Source organism: Lycorma delicatula, chromosome 2 (assembly GCF_047948215.1).
Source record: "Lycorma delicatula isolate Av1 chromosome 2, ASM4794821v1, whole genome shotgun sequence".
NCBI lineage: Eukaryota > Metazoa > Arthropoda > Insecta > Hemiptera > Fulgoridae > Lycorma > Lycorma delicatula.
This window is the reverse complement of record NC_134456.1, coordinates 30,610,255-30,634,464: the sequence shown is the minus strand read 5'-3', so window position 1 is coordinate 30,634,464 and position 24,210 is coordinate 30,610,255. Positions and strand designations below refer to the sequence as shown.

Sequence of the window (24,210 nt, the reverse complement as noted above, 5' to 3'; positions counted from 1 at the left end):
TCTAGTGTACTCATGGACATGAGTAGTAAACCCAAAAATCGAAAACTTATCACTTCAATGAAGAATGGGAACTCGATTACTTTTTTACAATGGTGAATGATAAATGTTATTGTTTAATATGCCTTACCTCGGTAACCATTGCTAAAAAGGGTAATCTGGAGAGACATTTTTTAGCTTTACGTAATAAGTATCAAACAGATTATCCACCAAATTCTGAACTGAGAAAACATAAAGTTGGGATCTTAAAACTCAATTAACAAATCAACAAAGCGTTTTTAAAAAGCCAAGGTTGAAGTCACAAGCAGTAACTAAGCTATCTCTTAGCAAAAAAATGTAAGCCATTTTCTGACAGTGAATTTGTAAAGGAAATTTTGTTGGAAATGTCAGATTAACGATTTTAAGAACAAGAGTGAAATTGTTGCTGCAATTCAAGATCTACAATTGTCTCAAAACACAGTGATGCGACGAATTGAAAGGATGAGTGGAATGTAAAAGAGCAGTTATATAATGATATTAATAGATGTTCTTGTTTTTCTCTTCAGTGTGATGAATCGACAGATATAAGTGATACAGCACAATTACTTGTTTTCATTCGTATTGTTTTTAAGAATTTTACATCTAAAGAAGAATTGTTGGATATGATTTCTTTGAAAGAAAGGACTAGAGGTGTAGACACATTCAAAGCCTTTAAAAACTTGATTTTTAAAGTACCAAATGATTTGAAAGTACCACTTTTTAAATTAGTTTCAATAACAATAGATGGCGCAGCTGCAATGATAGGTTGCAGAAATGGATTTATAGCCCTATGTCAAAATGAAGATGAATTCCCAGCCTTTTTGAGCTACCCCTGCATAATTCACCAGCAAGTGTTGGCTAGCAAGAGACTAAACACAAAATAGGTAATGGACATAGCATTTAAAATTGTAAATTCAATTCAAGGAAGTTTCCTCAAATGGCGTCTCTTCCAACTGCATCTTGATGAAGGCCAACCTGATTTATTACTACATACCAATGTCAGATGGCTAAGCAGAGGTAAATTTCTGCAGTGATTTGATGATTTATTGTCTGAAATTATAAATTTTCTTCAGGAACAAGATGGAAACTGTGAAAATTTAAATGATGAAACTTGGCTTAGTGACTTAGCATTTCTTATCGATTTTACTTCAGTATTAAGTCATTGAAATTTAGAATTACAAGGTAAAAATAAAACAGGAATTGATATGATCAGCTGCATAGATGCTTAAAAAACAAAATTTATTTTGCTAATAGAAGATCTGCAACAAAATAATCTGAATTATTTTCCAAATATGGCAGATAACCTACAAAAACATAAAAATATTAATTATAAGATCGACAAATATGTCACGGAAATCCAAAAAGTAATTGAAGATTTTCAGGTAAAATTCCAGGATTTTGAAAAAATTAAAGAAATTGTGGAATTTATATCTTTTCCTTTTAAAAAAGATTTAAGTGCGAAACGCTTAGCAAAAAAATTTCAGACATATTTCATATGGATCAAAGGGCATTAGAAAATTAAATTATAATTTTACAGACTGACTTAATCTTACAAGTCAGAAAATTTGAAGAAGATTTTTGGAAATATGTCAACCGAGAAAAATATCCCAGTATCACCAAATGTAGCGAATATATCTATTCTTGTTTCGGATCTACATACCTATGCGAAGACTAAACAACGTTCTGTCTTGACTGATTCCCATACTGAAGACTCATTATTATTATCTTTGTCAGGATATACACCTAATTATGATTCCTTGGTTAGAGACATGCAAACTCAGTCTTCCCATTAATATTAAGGTAACAAAGTAACTTCTAAATCTGTCTTTATCTGTAGCTACTTTTAATTAATAAATATTGTTAATAATTATCCATGTTCTTTTAATTCCCTTGGATGTGAGTTTTTTGGCCCTTTAAATAATTATTGCTGTTGTTTTTTACTTAGATAGATAACCCGTATATCTATATTTCAGTACAAGGTGTACTGAGTGAGCTATTGATAGATTAGCAAAAAGTAAGTCATATTATTCTTTCATTATAAATTTTCCTGGCCTAAAAAAAAGAAAGTGAAATATTGAAATCAAATTATCAGCCATACTGTGCATTTTTATAATAACTTTTTCTTATTTATGAACAAATAGTACAACAAATTGTTCATTGCAGTTGATAAAAAAATTAAATTGCATTTTAAGTTAGTAAAAATCTATCTTGAAAAAGTGTCGGAAAAACAAATTTTTTAGGTACCACATGTACGGAATGCTGCTATCAAAAGTTGGGTCAGGAAATTTATTTTCTTCATGAGACTATCTCGAAAACTTAAAAAGTGATTTAAAAAATAATATATTTTACTTAGCTACCCATACCTCGCTGGAATGCACCTTATACTGAAACACAGTGTATAAACATAGTATACATTTCACACCCCTTTTTCCCCCCTTAGCCTATGACAAGTCGATCGCGACACACTTTTAAGATAAAAAGTCGATCTTATATACAGAATAGTTGGCTACCCCTGGACTATACCATAAAGAGATGCTCTGTTATTTATGTTTGGGGCACATCAGGTTAATGCATGTATTCATTATGTTATGTAGCAACATTCCAATATAGTTCTTGTATAACTGTAGCATCTCTTGTAACATGTTCTCGTTTTCCTTAGGTGTGTTTGTTACACAGCATTGAGATATAGATTTAAACTTAGAACTAGATATAGATTTAAACTGGCAATATTTTAGGTGACAATGAAGCTGAAATTAAGAAATGGTTTTAATGCGTGAAATCTGTTGCACTTTTGTTTGAATTTGAATAGACTTTTAATCAGGGATCAATTTTTATAGAAACACTTTACATTTCTATCGAGTTACATATATAACTATATATGCATGTGTTAAGAGCATGTTAGTCCGTGGCTTAGGCATTAATAACCTGTCCACTAGTTTGCCCTTAAAAAATTAAATAAACTTAGGCTACTTGTCAGGTTTTAAGTTACAGTATTTCTGGTCTCAGCACCCTTCATTAATCCTATTTACTTATCCCCTTAAGGATTGTAAAACCTCTTTGTAATAATTATGCAAAATTTCAGCTTTCTATATACTTGAGAGGTAAAATAGCTTGCAAAACTGCAAATCAGTAATATCTCTTATCATTTTTTTTATATACCGAGTGTTCAATTTAAAAGTGCCTCATCATTCAATAGTTTATTCAATAGTTTAAATGCATATTTTTTCCTAAAATTCATATATTGGTGTGGGATGGATAAAATAATATGGAAATTGTTGGTATGAGTGGAGCTGGAGTGGGAAGGGTTGTTTATTGCCTGCGCATTTGAGTATTGCCACTCTGTATCAAGCATTGGCTTTTGAATGTCCAGCAAATAGAAGGGTACAGCTAATAATATTAGCCAGGAACATTCAAAGTGTTGACAAGTGCATAGAAGTTTATGGACATCATTTTCAACACCTGTTAATTATATACAATTATATATTTATATATATGGTAACATTCTGTATATATATATATATATATAATATACATATTTATGTATTAATTAAATATTTATTTGTATGTATAGTAGGGTTCATAATGAACAAGAAGATAGGGAAGAGATTAGAGTATTTTAAAACGCATAGTGATAGAATCGTTGTAATAAGGATAAAATCAAAACCTAAACCGACAATGATTGTTAACGTCTATATGCCTACAAGCGCCCATGATGATGATGAGGTAGAGTGTGTATACGAAGAGATTGATGAAGCAATTGAGCACGTAAAAGGAGATGAAAATTTAATAATAGTTGGAGATTGGAATGCAAGCATTGGAAAAGGCAAGGAAGGAAATATAGTGGGTGAATACGGGCTGGGCAAAAGGAATGAAAGAGGGGACCGACTTATAGAGTTTTGCATGAAGTATAATTTAGTAATTGCCAACACCCAATTTAAAAATCATAATAGAAGAATATACACTTGGAAAAAGCCAGGCGATACTGCAAGGTATCGGATAGATTATATCATGGTTAAGCAAAGATTTAGAAATCAACTCGTTGACTGCATGGATCTAGCAGTTAATGATGTTAAAGAACAATTTAGATTCGGAGTAACAGTACAAGGTGAAAAGATAAAGATGCTACGATTTGCTGATGATATAGTAATTCTAGCCGAGAGTAAAAAGGATTTAGAAGAAACAATGAACGGCATAGATGAAGTCCTATGCAAGAACTATCGCATGAAAATAAACAAGAACAAAATAAAAGTAATGAAATGTAGTAGAAATAACAAAGATGGACCACTGAATGTGAAAATAGGAGGAGAAAAGATTATGGAGGTAGAAGAATTTTGTTATTTGGGAAGTAGAATTACTAAAGATGGACGAAGCAGGAGCGATATAAAATGCCGAATAGCACAAGCGAAACGAGCCGTCAGTAAGAAATATAATTTGTTTACAGCAAAAATTAATTTAAATTTCAGGAAAAGATTTTTGAAAGTGTATGTTTGGAGTGTCGCTTTATATCGAAGTGAAACTTGGACAATCGGAGTATCTGAGAAGAAGAGGTTAGAAGCTTTTGAAATGTGGTGCTATAGGAGAATGTTAAAAATCAGATGGATGGATAAAGTGACAAATGAAGAGGTATTGCGGCAAATAGATGAAGAAAGAAGCATTTGGGAAAATATAGTTAAAAGAAGAGACAGACTTATAGGCCACATACTAAGGCATCCTGGAATAGTCGCTTTAATATTGGATGGACAGGTAGAAGGAAAACATTGTGTACGCAGGCCACGTTTGGAATATGTAAAACAAATTGTTAGGGATGTAGGATGTAGAGGGTATACTGAAATGAAACGACTAGCACTAGATAAGGGAATCTTGGAGAGCTGCATCAAACCAGTCAAATGACTGGAGACAAAAAAAAAACCAAATTCTTTAATATGTAGATAAAGTACCATCATGATTTATCATCTGTGATCAGTAAAGTGAAAATAATAAAAAAATGAAACAAATAGTTTATAAAATCATTAAATTGTAGGTTGTATTTGTTTGATATTGTAACAACTAAGCTGAAAATCACAAATTTTTACTTTGCTCAATTTTTGGTATTTCTGAAAAATTAAATTATAGTATCAAACCACTGTATTTCTAATGATCATGTAACTTTACTGATTTTTACCATAAAAATTCTTCTTCTTTTGAATTGTGCATTATTTGGTTGATGTATTATCAATACAATAAATTTTACTAATATCTTAATAAAAACCTTATGAAAACTTCAGTTTATGTTGAAAAGAACAAGAACAAACAAGAGCTGCAAATCATATAAAATCAGAATGAGAAAATGTCAGTTCTCAAAAAAAAGAAATAAAGGTTTGTTATATCACTTTAACAAAGTTGCCTGTCATGTAGTTGAGTGTGTTTTGTTCAACAGTGTTGGTTTCTGAGTTCATATAACAAAGGAACTTAAATTACATAAGCTAAGATGTTTAGGATATTAAATAAAGTTACATTCTGAAATACTGTTTTATTTGTAAACATTTTATAAATTGGGCTGTTTTGTCGAACTGAAATATTCAGTCTGAGATTCTGATAAAAATTTTAACCTTCAAAATTTAACTTATTGAATCTGTAGGTGAACTACTTGAATCAAAAGCTTTAGCAAAATCATAACTTGCACTTTTTTTTGTTATTTCTCTTGTAATTTTAAATATTTTTGTTTTTAATCCAACCCAGCATTCTTCCATGCTTTTTACAAAAGAAACACTAAAAAAAAGAAAAAAAAAGAAATTTCACATCTTTTTAATTAGATTAGATTTTTTAAATTCGTCTTCCCTTCTATATTATTATTTATTCCACACCTCAGTGTTATTATTCTCCATTTCAAGAAGTAAAAGACTGGTTGACAGAAGGAACCAAGCTTCCTTTTAGTTTGTTTTTCTTCCATACTTTTATTTGTAGACACATACTCATTCCTTAATGACAATCTATATTTCCCCAAAATACCCAAATTTTTTGTCAAATTTATTTCTCCTTATCTTCTGTTAGGTTTTAAATTTATTGTGTCGCAGTTATTTATTACATATATACGAGGTGCTACCCAAAAGTTCAGGGAATTTTACCATAAAAATAAAATAGCTTACCATAACTTATAATTTCCACTGTCTCCTTCAAACTAATCCCCTTGGGCATTGATACAGTGATCCCAGCGTTTTTCCCATGACTCCATGCATCCCTGTAAGTCTGCAGGTGTAAGTGTTGGAAGCACGTTTTGCGTTTTTTCCTGAATCTCCTCAATTGTGTTAAAACGACAGCCTTTCAATTGAAATTTTATTTTCAGAAAGAGAAAGTTGCACGGGGGAAGGTCAGGCGAATAGGGTGGGTGGGGAAGCCACCCACCCACCTTTTTGGAAGCCAAAACAGTCCAAACAGCTAGCGATGTGTGCGCGGGCACGTTGTCATGATGCAGAACCCAGCTGTTACCCCCACAGATCTGAACATTTGCGCCTAATGCTTTCACGTAACCGCTTCAAAACTTCACAATAGAACATCAGTTTGACCAAGAGGAACAAACTCTTTATGGATAATGCCTTTGATGTCGAAAAAACAATCATCATGGACTTCACGTTGCTGCGAACATGGCGTGCTTTTTTTGGCCGCGGTGAACTTGACGACTGCTGCGTAGTTTCAGGGTCATACCAGTACACCCATGTCTCATCACCAGTTATGATGTTGGAGATGAAGATAGGGTCATCTCTTGCTCAATTTTTCAATTCACTACAGACAGCTACGCGATTTTGTTTCTGGTCGCTGTTCAACAGTCTCGGTACGAATTTTGCAGCAGTGCGTCTCATGTTCAAATTGTCCAACAAGATGCATTGCATGGACTCATATGACATTTGTACGATTGCACAAACATCATGGATTGTTTGTCTACGATCTGCAACAATAGCCTCTCGTACTTTCGCGATGTTTTCCAGTGTTGCGCTTGTTGATGGTCTTCCTGAACACTCATCGTCATCAACTGTCGTTCGTCCATCTTTGAATCGTTTGTACCACAAAAAAACTTTACTTCTACTCATAGCATTGTCACCAAATGCTTCCACAAGCATGTGATGGGTTTCTGCACAGTTTTTTTAACCGTGAAGCAAAATTTGATGCAGGTTCTTTGCTCTTTAAAATCTGCCATTTAGAACTTCGCCGAAACAGCAAAGCACAACCGCATGAAAGTCAACAATGCAGCCTCTCACTGTCAGCTGTTGGAACACTGATTCACAAAGAGTATGATAGCCACATCTAGCGGCAGCAGGTCGTACCAGCAATAGTTCGCGCGTGAAATTCAAATTCCCCGAACTTTTGGGTAGCACCTCATGTAATATATTCATGCATTTTAATTCTCACATTAATCATCAGAAAGTTTCTAATTTTTATACCTGTCAGTGGGAAGGTTACTCCCTGACATTACTCTTAGGTTGCATTTTGGCATTATTCTTAAATCTGATGTTTGATATGTTACTGTAATTCCAAGACTGGAGTGATGGAAGATTTGATATGTTATAAATCAATATGATTTGATATGTTACTGTAATTCCAAGACTGGATTGATGGAAGATTTAAACTTACTGATGTAGAAATGAACATTATTTTCATGATTTAATTTTATAACTGCATGAAATGACTGATATATGAACTTTTTAGTTCAACTGTTGTAACTTCCATGCTGTGCAGTTATCTCATTCATACAGGTAGGAGTACAGTAAGCAGTTTTAAATTGTAAAAAAACAATACTGCTGACAATAGTGAATGCTATAAACCAAGAATTGGCTACCATTTCATTGTACCTAAAATAGAGGTATCAAAGTCTTGAAAAAAAGTTTCATTAATTTTTTTGTTGTATAGAAAATAAGAAAAATATCAAGACTATGAAGTAAATTGAATAAATTTTTAATTTATTAAAGAAAAAAATACTTACTGTAGCCGTACTTTAATATCTTTGTTGACTAGTTTTTCAGGTGAGACCCATATTAATGAAATGTTATTTAATGGTGTATTGTCTTGTTGTGTTGCTGCACTCTGTAACAAAAAATATTTGATTAACTTCATATGTCATTTGTTGTTGGCAGTAGCACTCAAATTCATCATACAGCTTATAATTTGTAGCTGATCTTAGCCATAAATAAGAATTACTCAGTTTAATGTATACATTAAACCGATGCCTATAATTTGAATATGCTTCTCTGCCAATTATTTCACTGTTAATTTGATTTATATAAAAACTCCTAACAGTTAAATATTTATATTATATTTTTATGAAGTTAATTTTAAAATTTATTTTGATTTTTATAATTATGTATTTTAGTTACCTTTGTTATACATTGATGAGATAAATGAATATTTAATTTACTTTATTTTCTGAACTTTGAAAACTTTTCTATCTCTACCTAATCAGGTTACAGTTTTGCAGCATAATGTTAATAGAATTATTCTTTGATCATTAAATATTATTTTTTTTTACATTAAAAGAATTATTTACTGTCCATATATTATTTTCATTACATTACATTTTTTATTACTTTCTTACCAAATAAAAGATTTAAATTAAAGTTACCTTTTCCTGAAAATTACAAGTGAGTGGAGAATAATCTACAATCTCTTCAAATGTACCATAAATTTTATTATTTTTGTCTTTTACCATCGCCATGAAGCCTGTAAAACGATCTTTTTTATTTTTGCTATACAGAGTAACTTCAATTGCAGAACGGTCATTATAATAAGTCTTAAAAAACTTAATACTAAAAGGACACTCTGTCTGTAAAGGTTTATATCCATGTTGTGGAAGCATATCCTCACAGGATACAATTGGAGCTCCAAGACTGAATCCATCAAGTATTTGTAGGTTATGAATAAATGTAATTAACAATATTATACTTGTTACCACCATATTAACCTAAAAAATGAATTGTATTTCTTAAGTTACTTTCTTTGTAGTGTAAAATATCAAAATAATAATAATATATATTTAATTTTAATTAATTATAAAGGAAAGATTATGTATCAGTTTACCACTAATTTATATTTTTATGCAAATTTTAAAATATTTATGAAATTGACATATTTGATAGAAAATTTTAAAAATAAAAAAATCGGGTGGAGAGCACACAGCCGTTGGTATAATCTGAAACATTACAGACCTTGGATAAAGTTCCTCCAAGCTACAAACTGACCAACTTATCTGTAAAGATAAATGGAAGAGCCACCATCATATAACAAAACTTTTTTTAACAAAACTGAAAGTCTCCAATGGAAAATGTTAGTTTCTTCATTTGGCCAGCTCTACAAATAAATGGGTCAGTCTGTATGTCAGCGAGTCACTTCAGTGTATTGGATTGAAATAAAAATGAGACATTGACTACATACTAAATTTAATTTTAACATAAACAGACACTAAATGGTACATGATTGGTTTGCTTGAATTTCTCCTGCCACCACCCCATTTGGTCACTCTAAAGTATAAGACCGAATGTCTGTGCCACAAACAACTACTGAGCCTCGAAACAGTTTAGCGACAAGTATCCTATCTACTTTACTTACTAACCTAAAAACATGAGCGGAATAAGTGTGGTAACATACACCACTCGCTTGCGTGCTCCACTGCCCACTTGTCATATATCTCATCAATCCGCTGCCACGCTAGGCCGCTGAATGCCAGTAAGTATTTGTCCACCATTAAAGAGCTTAGATCCTTAATCTCGCTGGTAGCCAGCCATATCTCTCGGTTAACTTCCTACAGCAGCACGGTAGGAGTCTTTTCCATTAGGTAAACTACTAATGGTTGAACAAAGGAACTGCCGCATGGTCCAACAATGCAGCTCTCCCCACATTAACTTGCTGCTTGTGAGTGCCAATTTTCCCCATAACCTCTGAGTTCTGGCCCCACCTAAGAGCTGGGCAATCTAACATCATGTGTTTGTTCGACTGGAGCTCCCCACAGACACACAGCTCTTCAGCTGCCAGGTGGAACTGAAACAAATATTGGTTTAAATGTTACATGGTTGGAGAGCACTCGGGCTTCTTAAAAACGAAGGAAAGGCATACCATGCCCCCAGATCCTGTATAAATCTATACAAGGACCTTCCCTTAGTCGTGGCGTGCCATTCTTGCTGCCATGCTTCCATCGCAAGGTTGTAAAGCCACCTCCGAAGGCAGGAGATGGGCAATTGTTCAAAATTTATAACCGTTGATCTCAAGATCATTGTTCCACTCCAGTACAGGCCCAGCTCGAAACCGCATTCCAAATCCCTCGACCTCCCTGCCTCTTCGCAATTTCCACATGGCTGCCTGAACTTTCACCATTAAATCGATTGGGAGAGCCTTTTCTAATACAGTAGTAGCCTCGTAGGAGGTTGTTTTAAAAATACTAGTGCATATAATGAAGGCTCTGCATTGGGCACTCCTTAAATTTTGAATAAGTGCTCGATTTCTTTCCAACCTATGTGCCCAAATGAACATCGCATAAGAGGTCATACTTTTGAAGACACCTCAGTACACCATGTACAAATCGGCCCAAATCCTGTAATCTTTTCGAGCAATCCTTCTAAGCTTGTGCATCACAAAGACGACATCTGCCACTACCTGCCTAGTGTGGATGCTAAACAGCAACTTCTCATCAAACAGAACACCTAGGTACTTATGAACTCAAACTCGGCTGATTATACAGCCTTTATACTTAATATTAACATTACACATTAACGACTGTATGATAATTTGTCTGCACCCTTGAAAAGCATAAACTTCATCTTGGGCACAGAAATCTTTAAATTTTGAATGTCCATCTAGCCCTGTGGTTGACAAAGCCACCTGCGGTTGTGAGTGTTAAATGGTACATGATATTTATTTCAACTAATATTCGATGACAATCTTGTTCAACATTGGTCTGTGATATGAGAAGTAGAGACATAAGATATAATAGCAGCGGTAGAGCTGCTCACACCTTCAGCATCGTTCACTGAGCACACCATGCCAGCTTTGTGACACTCCTGAAACAGTCTTGCTCACTCGGCACCAGATATTGGAGGGGTACCTGTGCGTGGCCCATAACCTCCCCTTTCTAATGATATGTGTAATTTATATTTTCGGCTGACATATTAAATTTTTATACTTTTTTAAATGTTTAATTTTTATTTTTTTACATATAAATATTGTCCGAAATACAGTTATTATTACTTAAAATAATATATCTCGACAAACTCTAAACACACACACACACAAATCATTGCACTATCACATCTAAGTCATGAGCTACACTGAATGGAGATGAGCGAGAGCACCAGTTTTGGCCAATCTGCACTGTGCTCCCTTCCGCCAACCCACTCACCAGTGATGCAAACTCAAAGTTGTATGGTGAGTTGCCCATGTAAATTATAAAATGACACCACATTTACGTCTCCAAGACCAATAGTTAGGGAGTTATTAAACCAGGATGATATAAACCTTTTCATTATGTTACAAATTTCTGTTTTGGTACCTGTATGTTTCGGTGTGATTTTAAAGACATTTCACATCAAAATGAGTGCCAATTCTTTTGTCATCCACGCTACCTTAAGTAGATATTAATTTAACATGCTTATACGTGGTTTGGTTTATACTTCATATTGTTCTTGTTTCTTTATTCCCAGAATTTTTCCCTCTAGGATACGTCTAGTTGCATACATCAGTAAAGTTATTTAATTATTATACCTTTATAATTATTAATGATATTTTCACAGTTCTTAGTTTTATGTTTTTGTTTTATAACTTATTCTCATTACCAGCAGTTATCAACTGTATTTGTGAACTGTTGGATTGTAATAAAAAAAAAATATTTTAATGAAAATAGCCTTAAGTCTGAAAAAGGTAGTGTAACAACAAAATTTGAGGAAGTAGGAAAACTTTTTTCAAATATCTTTGAAGGGGTTTTATTGAAAAGGTTTATTACTTGAACGTTTCATTGAAAAATGTCAAAATATTTATTTTTAAATTCTCAAAATTTAATTTAATTGGATGGATTTTTAATCATTGTGCAATAAAGATCACTGAACAACATGATGAAACATGTTAATTGTTAAAAATTAGAAACAGCTTTATTAACTAATGAAATTTGTTCTTTTAAAGGGCCTTCCAGAACTAATTAGCTGTACTTTCTCCAATAGAGTTACCAGTAAAACTAATAGAGTTACCAATAGTGTTATTGTTATACATCTTTAAAAGGTTGGAAACATTCAGCATACAGTCAGATAATATGTATGATCAATGTTTGATTGTTTAATTTGTTCTTCTTGTCAAATTTAGTGCATAAAAATTTCATTTTGTAATAAATATGATAGATACTCGTACTAGTGTTTATGTATTGCATGTACACAGTACTCACAACCATGTTATGGTCTTTATTTTTGTAGCTTTTTCTATAAGTTGACTGCAGAGAATGATTCTGTCGTGTGTAGTACCTTTGCATAACCCTTGTATTTATCGGTTAATGATCATACAGTCTGTTCAGTGTAGTGTTTAGTCCATTCACTACAGTTTAAATGATATATTTCTGGTTTATTATTTCAGAGCTATGTTCTATCATCATTCTGTTTAATATATATTTTGAAGCAATAATTATCACAGTACTGAGAGATGCATGAAAGTAAATAATTTTTTATTTATTTTGATCAGTGCGCATAATAATGCATTATATAGATCGTGTTTTTCTAAGATAAATCATAAATATAAAAAAAAAATCATAAGATAAAAATAAATATGATTAAGATCCATATTAATAATTTAAACAAGCTCATGAAAAAATGTTAAAATAAATATTGAGTGCCCTGTAAATCACGACAGGGTTGATCATCTATTTTGTTTCCTAATATTTCTTTCTTTCTTTCTTTATGTTGTAATAAAGAACACACATTGGAGATTACTTAACTATGAACAGAAAATTACAAGACATCTTTTAAATGTCTTTCATTTTCAATTTTGCAAATACATGCTCTTTCTAAAGCAATTTTCCACAACCTCTGTTGGTGTTTATGGCTGTAGTGCTCTAATTTCTGCTCGAATGTTTTCCTGTGCTTCTGGAGTTTGTTCACAAACACACTTTCTGTTAGGTGTCCCATAAAAAGAAGTTGGGGGCCATCAGATCTTGAGAACATTCTCACCAATCCACTGATCTGGAAATGATTCAGTCGCCAAATGTTTTTTATAAAATTTTCATTGTGGCTTCAGTTGTATGGCAAGTGACTCCATCTTACTAAAACCACATTCCAGGTATTTTTTCCTTTGCAGGTCTTACAAAATTTTGAAGCATTTCTCGATATCATTCCCCATTGATCGTCTCAGTATCATCATTGTCATTTTTGAAGAACAGTCCAATGATGTCCTGTGATGTTATTCAACACCAAACCATGAATTTGAGAGGCTGAAATTCATGCTGCTGTTCACTCTTGGATTTTCAGTGCCCCGGATTCTACAGTTCTGCCTATTTACAAAACCATTGAGGTGGAAGAGAAATAATCAGATTTTGAATAAATCTGTTTTCTTCCCTTTCAATTTTTGAAATCTGACTGTATAATTTAACCATCACGGATTATCTGCAGGTTTTATTAACTTTACCAGCTGAATCTTCTACAGGAAAAGGTGTAAACCATGCAAAATGCAGCGACGTATAAGATTCAAAGTTTGGTAGCTCGTCCCTAGGTCGACATTTGTGGTTCTTCTTTAATAGTTTCTGGCACATTTTCCATATTTGCCCCTGTTCTAGCTGACCATGAACTCCCGATATGGGGATGGTCAGTTACTGCACCTTATTGCTGTAAATGATCCATCATTGATTCCAAGGAGGCAACTCTATTAAAATGTTGGCAATATGCTCACAATGTTCTGACAATTGAATGTTTGTTTTCAAAGTAAAACTGCATGATCGTGGTCAGAATATTAAATATTTGCAAGAATTGTGGTTTAAAAATGAACTTTGGTACATTCTTAAGATCAAATATGTGACCATAAGCAGGCAGAGCATCAGAGATAATTGAGTTATCATAATTATTATTATTATTAGAGCTTACTTATCACCAGATAGAGTTTGGGAATGGTACCTTCTTACATTACGTTGGAAACAAGATATAAGAAATAATTGTTTAAACATCAGTGTTTCAAATAATATGGTTGATAATGTTGTTCTATTAAATTTACTTCTTAATCAAAGTACATATCAAATAAATTCATTTGGCTCTACGTATAAAGCGTTATTAATGTTCTACAAAAACAGTTAATTATCCTCAAAAATTGGAAAGAAATATGGTAACCACAAAATTTACAGATTTTATTCCATATTGATTTATTATTAAGAAGAAAAACATTTTTATTTTTTTCATTTATTTCTGTGAATGAATATAGTTTGCAATTCTAAGATGTTTCATATACATCTAGATTTTTAAGTAGATATTAATTTAATGATAGATTATGAAACTACAAATATATTATCAATCAGTTTTTCTAACAAATACTAGGTAAATCTTTTTCAGTTCAAAAGTTACTTTTGAACTGAGCAAGTAAAGTAATGTAGACAACAGGCCAAGATTTAAGATAATAGTAATATTTGTATTTATTGAAACACAATAACTTCAAAGCATACAAACTATCTTTGCTGAACTTTACAAAAACCAGATACGCTTCCTCATGTGTACTTTACATCTGAAAAAGTAAAAATGTAATTCAACTATTTATTTTTGTATATTATGAAAAAATTTTAAAAATTATCTACATCAATAATCTTTTTTTGATTTTTATGAAGAACAAGAGATAGAAATTACAGAACTACAGGATTTTTGATAAAATTTACATTTAATAAATAGAATATTTTATCAATACATTTTTTATGTAGATTAAAAAATGTTGTCATACAGTAATGATATCAAAGATATGTAAAATAGTTTGCTGTAAAAAGCATATAACATGTTTTTGTAATTTAGCTAAAATTCTAGTCAGAAACATAAAACTTAAACAATTTACAGCCTTTAAGTCATTCTAGAATTATAGTAGTAAAAATATAATTTTAAGAAATTGTATATCGTTACTTTTCAAAACCATTGTACATTTTTCAATATTCAAATTTTAATATAATGTAAATTCTTTTGAAATCATTATTGGCCTTAAGTAATATTTATTTTAAAATAGAATAAAACATTATCCCCACACTGAGTAGAGGTAATACATATAATGTATTGTTTCTTAACTGAAAGTAATAAATAAGACATTACTCCTTCACACAAAATCTGACATTCTTTTCATGTATGTAAAACACCTGAGGCCAAAAGAAACCAGTCAAAGTTGCTTTCTTTGAGCAACTTTCAGAGTGAAGGTGTCACCCTTTTAGGGCTAAATATAATTTGCATTCCAGTAGCACATTGATAATACATCAGTATGCCGATGTCAATATACATATATATACAGGATGGCTAGAAAGTAACTTACACCCTCCTGTAACTTGTTTATAACTGAGATAAATGGATGTGATTTGCAGCATTCTTCCTTGTACCAAAAGAGATACTTCAATGAACATATATTTCACTTTTTTTTAATTTTGGGTGGCAGTGGGTGAAGGGAAACTCAAAAATTTCAAATGGGACCAATGGTCATTTGATAGATCATTTTTTAAAAAATCAATGAAACAGTAAAAATGATACAATTAAAACTAAATTCTGATTGTCTAATCCAAAATGGCAGCCAACAATGTGTTTCTTTCAGATAGGTAGATATGCTCTCCTTTGATTTTTTTGTTATTTGAGGTATCCTGAATCTCTCTTTGGAACTCTTTTCTGATAAGAGAAACTAACTCAGAGTATTTGGCTTTCAGATTGGCAGGAGCAGCTAAAAAATTTTAAATGGGACATTTAGTCATCTGATATATTGTTTTAAAGTTAAAATTATATCAAAAAATTAAATCCTTTCCATTTAAACCAAAATGGTGACCAAAAATGTGATTACATTAATTAAAAATTTATAAAATTAATTATTCAAATTTTTCAAATATTTCTAAATAAACTTATGTTTATTCTAAACATAAAATTTTATTTCGTAAGAAACTTTTAAGAAAGTAAGTATTTTACTTCATAAGGTGGCATGTCAACAACAGACCAACAATTAAAAAAAGGTAAGTTACATTTTTCAAAATTTATATTCACTGTTGGTTTTGTGATAACAGATGTTGACGTGTATCTACACTAGTGTTATTTTTGAATGAAGTTTTATGTTTTTTTTTTTTATTAGTTCCATGGCACGAGTGGTAGCATCTCGGCCTTTCATCCGGAGGTCCCGGGTTCAAATCCCGGTCGGGCATGGCATTTTCACCCACGCTACAAATCATTCATCTCATCCTCTGAAGCAATACCTAAAATATTAAAGAAATCAAGATTAAAAAGAAAACTTAATTTAGAAAAAAATATCTTCAGCTGAATTATAAACCAGGATTTTTTTTTTAACTTTAATTAAAAGACTCAAAATTTACAACAAAAAAAACTCAAGCAAAAAAAAATGTTTTTCTTTTTTTTAAATCAAGAAAAAGTAGAAATAGAATTTTTATTTGGAGAAATAAAAACAAATAATATACAATTTCCAGGATTGCAGTCACAAATGTAATAGAAAAAAAATTTCAATGCACTGATAGCGTTTTTGATTATAAAAAGCCTGGCCGATCCAGTACAGATGAAGTTATCAAAGAAGGAATATTAGCAGAAATTTCTATTAATAATCAGCTTCAGTGAGTGATAGCATGAAATAATAATTTACCTAGGTGGTCAGTGCAAAAAGGAATAGTGAATAAGTTTAATAAAAAGAAGTAGTTGAAAATTTTTAATTTTTTTTTCAATTTTTAATTAATGTAATGACTTGTGAACACTAGTTTGGTTTAAACAGTAAGAATTTGTTTTTTTTTTTTTTTGATACCATTTTGTTTGTCTTACATTGACAAACAAAACAAGGTATCACATCACATGACCATATGTCCCATTTAAAATTTTTGAATCGCCCAGAGAAGGCAAAAATGCTCTAAATTTTGGCCTACTGAGTTAGCCTCTCTTATTGGAGAAGATTAAAGATAGAATTGGAATACCTCAAATAACAAAAAAATTAAAGGAGAGCACTCTAGCTATCTAAAACAAACACATTGGCTGCCATTTTAGATTGGGCGATCAGAATTTACTTTTAATTGTATCATTTTCTCATCCCATTGTGCTCTTTAAAACAATATATCAAATGACATTTGGTCCCATTTAACATTTTTGAGTATCCCAACCCAAACCCCACAAAAATATTTCATTAAAAACCTCTGGATATTTTTTAATTATTAATCATCCTAATTTTTTTTACAATGAGAGGTTAATAATTAATAAATCAATATATTTAAATTAAAAAAAAAGGAAATGAAGTCTGATTCGAATTGATTTGCCTTCCCCTAACATCCAAATATTTCATTAATTAAAATGTTATTTGATTATAATTCTGGAACCAATGAAAATAAGTACTACTTATGATGATATTGTTGAAAAGCTCTCAATGAGGACTTATTACTACAGTTAAGAAAAATTTCAAAAACCAAATTTTTTTATTTTGGCATGATGCCGAAACTAGTCAAAATGGATTCAGGGATGGCCAAAATTAATATTTCTAATGAAATCTGAAAATCAAAATTTTTCGCAATCACAATACTTCCTTTACTTCATACAAGAAAGTAAAAAAACTTAAGAGATGGGAGTGTAAGTTTAATCACCCAGTTTTTTAGATCAGTATATATAAATATTTGGCCCAATAAAGTGGTAAACCACTTCACCCCTCACTTTTCCATTTTTTTCTAACTTGTATAAAGTAAAGGAAGTATTGTGATCGCGAAAAATTTCAACGGAATTATCCATTTTTGACCATCCCTGAGAAATCAAAAAAATGTAGATTTAGACTTTTTTTTTAACTGCAGTAATAACCCCTCACTGATAGCTTTTCAACGATGTATCATAAGTGGTACTTATTTCATTGGTTCCAGAGCCAAATAAAATTTTAATTAATGAAATATTTGGATCTTACAAGGGGAAAGTACATCAGTTTGAATCTGACTTAATATACATATTTTTTTTAAATTTAAATATATTGATTTATTAAGTTATTAACCTCAGATTGTAAAAAAAAATTATGATAAATAATAATTCAATAATAACAAAAAAAAAATATGAAAATAAGACAGAAGTTATTAGTGAAATAAAATTTTATGTACTTTTCATTTTAATTAAAAAATGTTTACAGAGGTTAATAATTATTAATAAATCAGTATATTTAAATTTTAAAAAATGTATGTTTATAAAGTATGATTTGAACCAATGTGTCCATGGTTATCACGTCATGGGTAACACGTTCTCACTTACACCACATAACTACTTGAGCAACATGAAACAAAATTAATATATGAACTAATACAAAATGCTCATATGGCCACCACAAAATATGTGGATGCAGTTGTGTAACTGTCCACTTTATTAAAGAACTGGAGGATCATATCTCACTTTCAAATGAAATAAGTTTAAATTAAGTGTAGCAAAAAATGTGTATATGTAATTTAATAGGTGTACAAGGAAGTCATGTGCGTCTACATCAGATTTTTACTTTTAACGTTAATTATTATGATTAAAATTTGTAACTTTCTGACACAATTTTAAATTTACAAAAGGCCACAGAACCTTCTGTTTACTTTTTTTACTTTACTGTTATGACTACTTCTGCTACAAATATATTTTAATGAGAACAGTGAAAAAAAATTAAACCCTTGCTGAAAATTGAATCCAAGCCTACTGACAAAAGCCAGCATATTAACCAGTGGTGCAATCTTAAGCATAAATAATCAATTCAAGTTAAATATGGTTACTCTCACTGCGGTTGAACTGCTCTCAGATAATCTCATTAAAGTTTATAGTATGTTCTACTCTCTAGAGTAAGTAAATCAAATGGCAGCTCAAGCATAATAGTATTCTATATGACTAAAATTTTATACAAAAGCTAAATTTTTTATTACAACATGCATACTTTTAGAGTTGTGCTGAGCTGATTTAACAATTTTTTGGGGGTCTTTGAAACTTTTCTAGGTTTTTCAGAAATTTCTGTGTTTTTCTTGAAAAACCTTCCTACTTCCTTAATCACTGAAGTTGTTTAATTGAAACCTTTTTTGATCAGTTCCTTAACCCCAGAAACTACAAATTTTTATGTTAAAACATAAAATCTGTAAATTTTGTTATAGACATTCTTAAACTGTTTCGAATTGAAAATATACGATACTTTCCTATTCCTTCCTATGAAATTAAATGCTTTTCATAAATTGTATACAATTACTTCAGCTGAGGTTCACATACCAGCTAAGCCAGTGCTTGCCCATAAGTCAATTTATATAGTATTTTGCTCACTTATGTCCTCTACTGAAATATTATTTTGCAATATTGAGAGACATGTTGAATCCTTTTCAGAACTTTACCTTTTATCATATTATTTTTTAAACATAAGGAGTAGTTCTTTTCAAAACTACCTTCCCATAAATACTCTAGCCTTTATACTTAATTAAAGAAATTAAGCAATTTTATAATATAAATGCTAAGAAAACAACTTTAAAATCCATAAAAGGGAGTCCATGTTTACATTTTGCATTTTTTAGTTTCATTATATCTACTCAAAACTATCGTTTAATGTCTAAAAATTCAAATTAATATAATATTACTAATCTTTGGAATTCAAAAATTTAGTTCAATTAAATCTTAAATAAATAAAAAGCTAAGAGGTATTTAAAATAATCCGTACTACCAATTAATGGAATAACAATTAATAGCACTGATACCATGTATATTATTTGATAATATTAGAAATTACAGTTTCTAATATCAGGAAATTAATTAGATCTATGGAATGGATATTAAATTTATTTTTTCTCAATTATTTGAAATCGCATTTTTTAAAAAGTAGAAGTGTATATTGTTATTAAACAATAACACATTACATAAATTTAATAAAGACCGAATTTAATCTAGAAGAAATGTAAACTTTTAAATCTACACTTTTTATTCTAAAACTCAGGATATGGTTGAAATTATCTGTAACATACGAGGTGTGTGAGAAACGTAATGAGACTGGCAACGCTGTGTCTACTGGTCTGTGCTAGACTGGTTTGTTCATCCCTTCCGTATGTTTAGAACGAGTTTCAACTCCGTTCAGCCAACACATTATTTTTGACAGCGCCATCAGTGAAGTTGTGTGTTACGAAAATGGAGCATCGGAATTTAGAGCCAACGTTGTGCAATCAAGTTTTGTGTTAATCTTGGAGAATCCACGAATGTGACCTTTGAAAAGTTGAAACAGGCCTATTGGGAACATTGCTTATCAAAAGCACAAGTTTTCCGCTGGCACAAATCATTTTTGGAAGGCCGAGAACACGTTGAAGATCAACTTCACTCAGGGAGACCTTCAACTTCAAAACCTGTCGAAAACGTTGAGCGTGTGAGAATTCTTATGAAATAAAACCGTCGTTTAACAATAAGGATGATGACTGAACAGTTAAATTTAAAACACTTTCACCGTTCATCAAATTTCGACAGACGATTTGGACGTGCGAAATTGGTGCCGAAAAACTTCACAACGGAACAGAAGGACAATCGAAGAAACGTGTGCGTTGATCTTCTTGAGAGGATTGACAAAAACCAAGAATTCTTCAATCGTGTGATCACGGGTTATGAATCCTGGATATTTGAGTACGATCCTGAAACAAAGCGGCAAAGCAAAGAGTGTGGCACACTTCGTCATCTCGTCCGAAAAAATGTCAAATGAGCAAATCAAAGATCAAAACCATGCTGATTTGCTTTTCTGACAGTAGGGGTATCGTGCATAATGAATTTGTTACTCCAGGACAAACTGTCAACCAAGTGTTTTACAAAGGTTTCTTTGAAAGGCTAAGGAAAAGAGTGATTCGCGTGAGACCAGACATTGCAGACAAGTGGATGCTTCATCATGACAATGCCCCGTGTCACACAGCCATTTCCATTACGGAATTTTTGACCTCAAAACGAATTCCTATGGTTCCTCAACCCCCCCTATTCACCTGATTTGAGTCCTTGTGACTTTTTCCTTTTCCCGAAATTGAAACATCTCTTAAAAGGACGTCATTTTGGAACTCTGGAGAACATTCAAAAGACTGTGATCGACCAGTTAAAAGCCCCACCAGTTGAAGCCTTCCAGCGCTGCTATCAGGAGTGGGAACAACGACTCCACCAGTATAGCTGCCCAAGGGGATAATATTGTTGATTGAAAAAAATAAAAACTTTGGTAAGTAAAAAGTCAGTTTCATTACTTTTCTCATACACCTCGTGTAACACTTACTGCATGATTAAGATTCTTTGTAGTAATTTACGGTAATGATCATTTTCCATATTGTTAACATATGACATTGAATGATTATAATCTTACATATTTATTATTGCTTCTTTCACAATGAGTGGAAAAGTTATGTTCTTGATAAATATAAAATAAATATGTTCACCACCAAGTATGTGTTTATGCTAATTCATGGGTTATATAATATTTTTCAATGTTTGAAATTAATAATACCAGTTTTACTAGAAGTATTACTGGAATTAATACTATAGAAATTTCTAAAGTACAAACTGAGTTGTTTTACAATTAATAAAATAAGCCATGCATTTTTATTGAACTAAATTGTGAATTATCATCTTTGATAAAATTTTGTTACATACCGTGCAATTTCAGTAAAAAGTTATTATTTTTTCTTAAAAATATATTTAAATTATATCATAGTTATTTAAAAATTGTCCACTGAATAATGCAATCTTTTTTATGATTTACATGAATAAAAACCTAATCTTGATAGCACCATAAAGTAAACATTATTATCTGTTAGATATTTAATTTAGTAAATGAAATACATGCTTCTTAATTTAACTGATAACTTATAATTGAATTAAATTAATCATTAAAAGTAGGTTATTATTAATTAGAGGTGACTGTTAAAAAAAATAATTGTACCTTTGAGTTAACTAACTAATTTAACTACCTTCATGAATCTTAAATAATATTTTCCTAAATATTATCAATACACAATTTTACACAGTTAATATTATCTATTATCCTGTGAGAATCGTTATGTACTTACTAAAAATAATGTATATTAAATGTTGAATCTTTGTGAGATTTATAAGAAAAATATCGCTTTTTGTAATCTAGAGTATCTACAGGAATTAGATGTCACAAATATCTATATAAAATCACATAATGTTAAAATTTTGCTATTTCTAAAATAGTCAAATTTAATAATTACATGATCTCTGCTTAATTTAGGTCTGATTAAGGCTATCAAAATATAGGTTTTATCTTCAATAAATGTTAAGATTTTTACTAAGCTTTCCTATTTTTTTAATAAGAGGTTGAGATGAGAAGAGGACTTCTAAGAAGCAAGTAAAGCATAAATTTGAATTTCATCATAAATCAGATGATTGAGAACATTTATAGAGAAGAGAGAGCTGTGACATGAATAAGTTATGTAAAAAGTGTTGCATTCTAGTTACATTTGCCCCTGACAGTGAGTCTTACACATTAAGACTTTGGGGGTTGGCATCCCCATGGTCAAGCCTATGCAGCTTTTCTTCTCACTACACACAGATGCTGAACCTTTCACACCGTACACATACACTACACAAATTACAACACACACCCTTTCACAACAATACACACCTACATATCCCTTTTCACAACATACACACACACACATCCCCTTTCACAGCATTCACACACACACACACACACCCTTTCACAACATTCACACACCCACCAACCCTTTCACAACATACACACACACACACAGCTATTCAAAATTCTTTCCTACTCCGCCAGCGCCTTGTTGCTATCTTCTTTGATATCAGGATGGCTTACGACACGGTCTGGCGATATAGTACTCTAAACACTTTTAAAGAATGGATAGTCAAGAGCAATATGCTTGCTTTTATTAGGGATTTATTAAATTACCAAACTTTCCGTTTTTGTGTTGAAGATTCTTTTTCAGGTAAGGTTGGAAAATGGAGTGCTTCAAAGAAATATATTAATTGTCATCTTGTTTGCTATAGTCATCAATAGTATTACTAAGTGTGTACAACCACCTATTTCATGTTCTTTATTTGTTGATGTTGCTATATATATTATGTCCTGATCAACAGTCACAGCAGAGAGACTACTACATAACACTATATCTCACCTTGAAGCTTGGTCCAAGGTTACCGGCTTCACCTTTTCAGCTGAGAAAACAAGATGAGTAGTCCTTTCTTGGCTCTGGGACACTTTTAATTCTGCAAGATTTTCTCAATGGAGAGCTGATTGCTATCTTTCCTGATTTTAAGTTTTTAGGTTTATTTTTTTATAGCCATCTTACATGGGTCAAACACATCAAACAATTAAAACCAAAATGTTCCAAACTTCTAAATATGCTGCGAGTTCTTTACAATACCAATTGGTAAGCTGATCAGTGTAATATTTGTTGCATTTTTATTATTCCTTAGCTCCTTCCCATTTAGATTATGTTTATGTTTCCTACTCTTCAGTGCATCATAACACGCTTAAAATGCTGCATGCTGTACACATGTTTTTTCCTTCATTTTGCTACAGGTGCCTTTACATCAAGCCCTATCACAAGCATGGTTGTTGACTCTGGTGAGTCATCAGCTTGGGATAGACTGAACCAGCTTCTAGCATCTTACTCTGCCCGTCTTAAAGGACAACCAAATCACCTGGTTTTTAAAGCAGTCCTTGCGAATCCTTATTTTCGAAGTATGAGGACTATCAATGATGTATACACCTATGGGTGTTTGTAACCAGCATTTACTACACCTTTTAAATTTTGACACACCGTTTTCAACTTTTCATTTAATAATAAACATTTTTGTTTATTCATGTATATATTTTGTTTCTGTGTTGAATATTTTTTAATGTTTTTTTTCTTATAATTGTTATGGTTTTTATGTTAGTTCTTTAATCTATCTGATATCCGATACCTATCTATCTGTAAGGGTAACTATCTGATACCCTTCCCCGACGGGGAGTCTTATTCTTTAAGACTTTGGGGGTTGGCGTCCCCACGGGCCTAGCCTCTGCAGCTATTCTTCCCACTAT

General features: G+C 31.6%; 2 protein-coding genes across 5 annotated transcripts in view; one reads left to right on the top strand and one right to left on the bottom strand.

Annotated features, from left to right (window-relative positions):
• TfIIS (RNA polymerase II elongation factor) overlaps positions 1 to 24,210 on the top strand; it is a 101,536-nt gene that overhangs the window by 63,857 nt on the left and 13,469 nt on the right. The window contains exon 7 of one of the 2 annotated variants that reach the window (XM_075358582.1): positions 16,288 to 16,306. The exons of the other annotated variant lie outside the window; for it this stretch is intronic. The gene's annotated coding sequence lies outside the window, so the exon portion shown is untranslated. Of the gene's footprint in view, positions 1 to 16,287; positions 16,307 to 24,210 lie in introns of those variants that run through there. 2 annotated transcript variants of the gene reach the window in all.
• On the bottom strand, positions 5,510 to 21,892 carry LOC142320604 (defense protein l(2)34Fc-like). 3 transcript variants are annotated; one of them, XM_075358586.1, is made up of 5 exons: positions 21,789 to 21,892; positions 14,654 to 14,712; positions 8,606 to 8,944; positions 7,970 to 8,070; positions 5,510 to 5,763 (listed from the first exon to the last, which is right to left on the bottom strand). In XM_075358586.1, exons 3-5 carry the CDS (start codon positions 8,936 to 8,938, stop codon positions 5,613 to 5,615), a joined length of 585 nt encoding a protein of 194 aa, XP_075214701.1. In that variant the 5' UTR covers positions 8,939 to 8,944; positions 14,654 to 14,712; positions 21,789 to 21,892; the 3' UTR covers positions 5,510 to 5,612. The 3 variants fall into 3 exon arrangements, with proteins under 3 accessions (XP_075214701.1, XP_075214703.1, XP_075214702.1); XM_075358588.1 differs by having other exon boundaries at positions 14,658 to 14,712; XM_075358587.1 differs by lacking the exon at positions 14,654 to 14,712.

What these genes read in the sequence shown, in the direction of transcription:
- LOC142320604 (XM_075358586.1), bottom strand. Translation starts at nt 8,938, where the DNA reads ATGGTGGTAACAAGTATAATATTGTTAATTACATTTATTCATAACCTA. An exon ending in CTTGTAATTTTCAGGAAAAG is followed by an intron (nt 8,071 to 8,605) that starts GTAACTTTAATT and finishes TTTTTGTTACAG; the next exon opens with AGTGCAGCAACACAACAAGA. An exon ending in GATATTAAAGTACGGCTACA is followed by an intron (nt 5,764 to 7,969) that starts GTAAGTATTTTT and finishes TCTTTTTTTTAG; the next exon opens with TGTTTCTTTTGTAAAAAGCA.